At 38.3% G+C, this 7500-nt stretch overlaps 1 protein-coding gene across 1 annotated transcript in view; it reads right to left on the minus strand.

The window, feature by feature from the left end:
• The window catches only part of vps72a (vacuolar protein sorting 72 homolog a), a 10050-nt gene extending 8495 nt beyond the window's left edge, over positions 1–1555 (minus strand). The window contains exons 1-2 of the mRNA XM_079879916.1: positions 625–1555; positions 83–235 (exon numbers count right to left, since the gene is read on the minus strand). Of these exons, the coding sequence (XP_079736042.1) occupies positions 83–235; positions 625–741 (270 nt within the window). The 5' untranslated portion in view covers positions 742–1555. The remainder of the gene's footprint in view (positions 1–82; positions 236–624) is intronic.
• Positions 1556–7500: the final 5945 nt, after the last annotated feature.

Below are 7500 nucleotides of genomic sequence, written 5' to 3' on the forward strand. Positions count from 1 at the left end.
GGCTCTTCCTGCGAGGAGTGTGTGTGTGTGTGTGTGTGTGTGTGTGTGTGTGTGTGTGTGTGTGTGTGTGTGTGTGTCTGACCTTGTAGGCTTTAGTGACGACTCGGCTCTTCCTGCGAGGAGCGTCGTCCTCCTGGTCGCTGTCGGGTTCATCTCCTTCATCGATGTCGAAATCACTGTCCACCTCGTCTTCAGTGTCTGAGTGATCCCCCCTGTACTCATCGTCCCCCGACTCCTGCTCCACACACACACACACACACACACACACACACACGTCATGGTTATTGTGCATTTATACTGAACAAAATGCATAGATGTTCAGTCATTCAAGCTGATTTTCTTTTCATATATATGCACACACACACACACACACACACACATATATATACACACACTCTCACTCACTCACAAACACTCCCTCTCTCTCTCTCTCGCTCACTCTCTCTGTCACTCACACACACACACACACACACACACACACACACACACACACACACACATATATATATATATATATACACACACACTCTCACTCACAAACACTCTCTCTCTCTCTGTCACTCTCACACACACACACACACACACTCACTCGTGTATGTATGTGTTGTATATAAGGTCTCTCACGTCGTTGAATCCCCCATAGGTGGTCTTGTAGAACTCATCTTCCTCTTCGGCGTCCAGGAGTTTGGACATGCGGTTCCCCGCCGTGCAGCGCTGCTCTCTGCTGTTCGCCAGACTCATCCTACACCCCTGATCAACTCTATTACACTCACTGATCAACTCTCAGCAACTCTATTACACTCACTCTGGTTAACTCCTGTCTCTAGCTCTCAGTGGGTCCTGTCTTATACGCTGCAGTTAAAGACGCCCTTTCTGCTGCCCGGATGTAAAGATGCGCTTCGCTATAACGGCTGAATATGATAATAATATCAAATTAACCACAAAATCACGTTTCTACACGGAAATGTTAAACGGTAAAACAGAAACGCTGATAACCACAACACAACAAAAGCAGAGAAACCTCACTTCCGGTGTTCACGAGCATTCACAGCTCGATACTGACACACACTGGACTGGAGGGCGCGAACACACACAAACGTCCATTTTAATCGTGTTAATAATTTATCGTTTCAAAGTTAATATTGGTTAACCACTAACCGAAAGTGTATTAAAGTATCCTAACGTGGACTTTAGACCCGACACGGATCCTGCATGTGACAGTTCATGAGTCATAATGTACTGACATTCAAAAGCCCCGTGATTCTTCCCAAAACAAACAGTGTCCAGTAATGACTGGGAAAACTAAAAAATCCCGTTTTATAGTGTCGTCATTCCCCTTATGTAATTAATTATTAATTTTTAACTGCTTCTCGTTTGCAGAGGTTCCTGATCATATCTTTCAGAGGGTTTTCATTCATTCACGGAAGCAAGAGCACAACCCCATTCTTTACATTCTTCAGATCTGATCAACAACATGTTCTTCCTGGATTCTTCAAGTGCTTCAATTGAGCAAGAAGTTCAAGAATCTAAAATATGAACAAGCATCTGAGCTCCATAAGATGGCAGCAAACAAACATGCCTGAGCTTTGAGTCTCAGTTCAAGCAGAACTCATTAGGAAAACATCAGAAGCAGTTAAAAGCCTGATTTTATTCATTTAATAATGAATAACGTTCATTTATCCATTGAAAGTGCTTTTTTAAGTTGCAGGTCAGTGTTAAAGTCCACATGAAACTCTTTTCTTCACTACTCCCTGTAGGGCGGGGCTTGATTTTGATTGGCTGGTTTGCTATTGGCTGATCTCGTGTGAGTGACAGGTGGCCCCGCCCACATCATCACAGAAGAGAAGAGATGCTGCGAGAGGAACTTATTCTGATTCAAGGTTATTAACACAATAATGATGTGCACTGATACATAATTTACAATAAAGACTGCAATATTTAATTGAGATTTTGTTTATTTCATGGTGACTTTAACTCTAACATGTGTTGCTAGGACTCATGTTGTGTGTTATTGTCCTCTGTGTGGCTCATAGCCCAGAGAGACGGATGTGAATGTGTGCGGACTGCATTGTGATCGCGCCGAAGCGTTAACGACTGCGTTCCTGCGTCTGACTCACCAGAGATATGCACATCAGTTCAGGATCATTCACAATAAAACAAGTGATTCAAACAGAAGACTTGTTACACCACCAGGATGACCTTTGACCCTCGTCTAATCCTCTCCAACACGTTCAGGACGGTTGAAGAAACACTGATGTGACGGGTTAAGCTTTATCTCTGTCTCTGATTATCTTCGGTCGGTCTGAACTCTCTCTCATGCTGGAGATCGCTGCTGTAACACTGGCGTCCAGATGAACCTGATCAATTCAAAGACACACATCACAATCTTATCACACACAGACTCACACACACACACACATGCTCACACACACCCTCAACTGTCTCAGTTAGACAAAGACTCAAACACGCCTCAATCTCATAACGAACACAACATTCCAACACACGTGTGTTCTAGGTCTCTCTACGAGAGGATCATATTTAATGCAGAATGTAAAGTTCATGTCCAGCATCTCTAATGCAGATCCTCAGATCGACTGACCTTTGACCCGTCTGTGCAGGTTTATCACTGGCCAATCACTGCAGAAGATCATTAACTCTTTTTTTGAGTTGTCATCCAGCGGCAGCATTAATGATCATTCCGTCAACGGCGCGGAAAGAGTTAAACTACAAATGCTACTTTGAAGTAGTTTTATGTAGTTTTGAAACTTGAAGTTTGAAACCATACAGTTTGGGCCAGTCATGTTGCTAGCATGACTTAGCACAATGCTACCATGCTACTAACATGAATTAACACATTGTTAGCATGTTTTAACATGTTGCTAAGATGATTTAGCAGATTGCTAACATGTTGCTACCATGTTTATAACATGAATTAGCACAATGCTAACATGTTTTAACACACTGGCAGTCTGTTTTTAACATGTTTTAGCATGTTGCTAACATGATTTAGCACACTGTGTTAACACGTTTCTACCATTAATTTACACGTTACTAGCATGTTTCACATAGCCTACTAGCATGTTTCACAAATAGGCCTACATTTAAAATATTAATAAAAACCATAAAAGTATCACAATGACACTACAATAACTGACTCATACTGCATACAGTGATTGTTATCGCTATGGAAACATAATTCAAAAGCTCCATGAGTGAACCGCGTGTGATCGGTTATGTAACATCTGTGTCATGGTCTCTGACTTCAGTTCATAGCGTTACCATGGCAGCGGTGTGTGTTTATGGGATGTGACTCTCGATGGGTGTGGGACAGTCCCAGAATCAGCTGAGCTCAGCAAAGATATCAAAACATTATGAATCTAAGAAGATCTAAGAGGATTACCGCGGGAGAGTTTCTCTTGTGGAGTCCGGCCTAACTGAAATGCTACGAGTGGAAGTCCCCAAAAACACCAGGCGGTGAAGCCCAGGCCTAGTTATGGCTGATTTATGAGAATACGGTGCTTTTCCTCAAACTCCTGTTGGCATTCGGCCCGATTCGATGGGAAATGTTTAGCCTAAATTTAACATTGATGTATTTGAACTGTATATCAAGTGTCCATGCATTTGAGTTACACAGTTATAACATAATAAACATCAATAAAACTCGTTCATTTTAACTAATTGAATATTGCTTGTTCCACAGCTAGTCACATTTTAACCACGTTCATGATGTTATGAATGTTGTGAAAATGTTATTTCTGAACATTTAAAATGTTTTTTAAAAAAAAGTTTTTTCTTGGTTATATGAATGTTAAGTGAACATTTCATTTTATAACGTTAACCGTCTGGTCGTTTTTGACCATTAAATGTTTTTTTTGTTTTTTTTACTTCATCAGAATGTTATGACACTTGGTAAATGTTTTGGCACTTGCAGTGTGAACACACACATTTTTAAAAATTGTTCTGGAAAATATTATCACACTTGTACTGTTCGCGGTCATAATTGAGCGCATTGGAACCTAGTGGAGGCGTTTGGTACTGCGCCTAAACAAAATATCACTGAAAGCTCATTATTTCAAATATCAACCTCAAAATTTGAGCACAACTTGTTTAGATTAATTTGATTTTCTCACAATTTTTGAGTAAAATGTGTTTTGTACAAATATATATTTCAAATGAAAATGTAAAATAAATTCTATAACTTTTTTTAAGTGCACTTTTTTTGCTCAAAATGCTCAAAAAGTGAATAAATGGATTATAATTACTGCATAAATATCATTTAATACCATAAAATCCCCCCAAAAAATTCTGTCATTTTTGAATAAAAATACAAAATATTCAATAAAAAACATTATTGAAGTAAAATATAGTACATTTCATTGAGGTAAAAAAAAAAAAAAATCAATTCTTGTATCCTGGTTTCCCGAGTCTTAGTTTGGATCTTGTCATCCTGGATTCCCTGTGTTTTCTAAGGAAGCTTGTTTCCGCCACAGAATAAAACATTTTAAAAGATAATTCTGACTTTATATCTCGCAATTCTGACTTTTTAACACGCAATTCTGAGAAATAAAGTCAGAATTACGAGATATAAAGTCAGAATTGCGTGAAATAAAGTCGCAATTGCATCTTATAAAGTCAGAATTCTGACTTTTTTTTCTCGCAATTTCGACTTTAAATCTCGCAATTCTGACTTTATATCTCGCAATTCTGACTTTATATCTCGTAATTCTGACTTTATATCTCGCAATTGCGACTTTAAATCTCGCAATTCTGACTTTATATCTCGCAATTCTGACTTTATATCACGCAATTCTGACTTTAAATCTCGCAATTCTGACTTTAAATCTCGCAATTCTGACTTTATATCTCGCAATTCTTACTTTATATCTCGCAATTCTGACTTTATTTCACGCAATTCTGACTTTATATCTCGCAATTCTGACTTTTTAACACGCAATTCTGAGAAATAAAGTCAGAATTACGAGATATAAAGTCAGAATTGCGAGATATAAAGTCAGAATTGCGTGAAATAAAGTCGCAATTGCATCTTATAAAGTCAGAATTCTGACTTTTTTTTCTCGCAATTGCGACTTTAAATCTCGCAATTATGACTTTATATCTCGCAATTCTGACTTTATATCTTGTAATTCTGACTTTATATCTCGCAATTCTGACTTTATATCTCACAATTCTGACTTTATATCTCGCAATTCTGACTTTATATCTCGTAATTCTGACTTTATATCTCACAATTCTGACTTTATATCTCGCAATTCTGACTTTATATCTCGCAATTCTGACTTTATATCTCACAATTCTGACTTTATATCTCGCAATTCTGACTTTATATCTCACAATTCTGACTTTATATCTCGCAATTCTGACTTTATATCTCGCAATTCTGACTTTATATCTCGTAATTCTGACTTTATATCACACAATTCTGACTTTATATCTCGCAATTCTGACTTTATATCTCACAATTCTGACTTTATATCTCGCAATTCTGACTTTATATCTCGCAATTCTGACTTTATATCTCGTAATTCTGACTTTATATCACACAATTCTGACTTTATATCTCACAATTCTGACTTTATATCTCGCAATTCTGACTTTATATCTCGCAATTCTGACTTTAAATCTCGCAATTCTGACTTTAAATCTCGCAATTCTGACTTTATATCTCGCAATTGCGTGTTATAAAGTTCTTTATAAAGAATTGTGAGATATAAACATGAGAAAAAAAGTCCGAATTTCAAGTATATTTCTCGCAATTGCGACTTTATATCATGTAATTCTGAGATAAAAAGTCAGAATTGTGAGATTAAAAAGTCGCAATTACCTTTTTTATCTTTCACTCTGTGGCGGAAACACTTTCCTGTGTTTTCTGCGCTGGTGTTCACGGATTATCTGAACAATGTTTTGACCAATTCCCTGTTACATGGATTATGATTCTGGTTTGTCCCAGTAAATCTGCTTGTGGATCTTCAGGAGCGGTCCGAAACATTATGACTGACAAGTTTATTAGCAAGTTAAAATCGTGTCATATAAATGGATGGAAATTGTATATGCAATTAAAAAGCCTAAATCTTAAATTTCGGCCTAAATATTTAAGTGTCGACACAATAAATATCCCAGTTTTCCCAGATTTCCATCTCAGTGTTTCTGAATGTGTGTGTGTTGAAGAATCGCATGATCTCTGATCGGTGGCTTCGGCTCCTCGAGTGCTTCCGCTCGTCTGATGCTGATGTGATCGGGGGTCATCGGGTCACGCTCATGATGTCACTTCCTGTGTCTCACCACTGCGTTTCAGCTTTATTATAGTTTTATTACAGTTTTGAATTATTTTTAGTTAATAGTTCATGTTAATTTTAGTTTAGCTCCATTATGTGCTTTTGTCATTTAAAAAAATATTGCTATTTAGATTTAATTTATTTGTATACATTTTTTTTTTTTTTTCCAGTTAATATTTTTAGTGCTTCAACTTAAACTTATTTCAATATATCTCAAGTTTTACAAATAATATTTTTTCTCTTTTATTTCAGCGAACAGAGATGCTTTAATAGTTTAAGGATAACGAACCTGTTTGATTGTACGACTGTCGTTCTTCTGTGAAACACTGAGTTTCACTTTATGAACCAAAAACACCAGAGATTTTTCAGAAGAACAAAGACAGAGTTAATGACAGAATCAGGATCGTTTTTAACCTTTAAACTGCAACACACACACACACACACACACACACACACACACACACACACACACACACACACACACACACACAACTCACTCACTCACTCAAACACATGCACAAACTCACTCTCACACACACACACACACACACACACACACACACACACACACTCACTCACTCACTCACTCAAATACACACACAAACTCACTCTCACACACACACACACACACACACACACACACACACACACACACACACTCACTCACTCACTCACTCAAATACACACACAAACTCACTCACACAAACACACACACATACACACACACACTCACTCACTCACTCACTCACTCAAACACATGCACAAACTCACTCACACACACACACACACACACACACACACACTCACTCACACACTCAAGCACAAACACACACACACACTCAAACACACACACAAACTCACTCACACAAACACACACATAACACACACACACACACACACACACACACACACACTCACTCACTCACTCACTCACTCACTCTCACACACACACACACACACACACACACACACACACACACACACACACACACACACACACAGACACACACACACTCTAACACACACACACACACACACACACACACACAAACTCACTCACACAAACACACTCAAGCACAAACACACACACACTATGAAACACACACACACACACACTCTCTCTCTCTCTCTCTCACACACATACACACACACTATCTCTCTCTCTCTCTCTCTCACACACACACACACACACACACACACACACACA

Source organism: Squalius cephalus, assembly GCF_949319135.1.
Source record: "Squalius cephalus genome assembly, chromosome: 8".
Lineage (NCBI taxonomy): Eukaryota > Metazoa > Chordata > Actinopteri > Cypriniformes > Leuciscidae > Squalius > Squalius cephalus.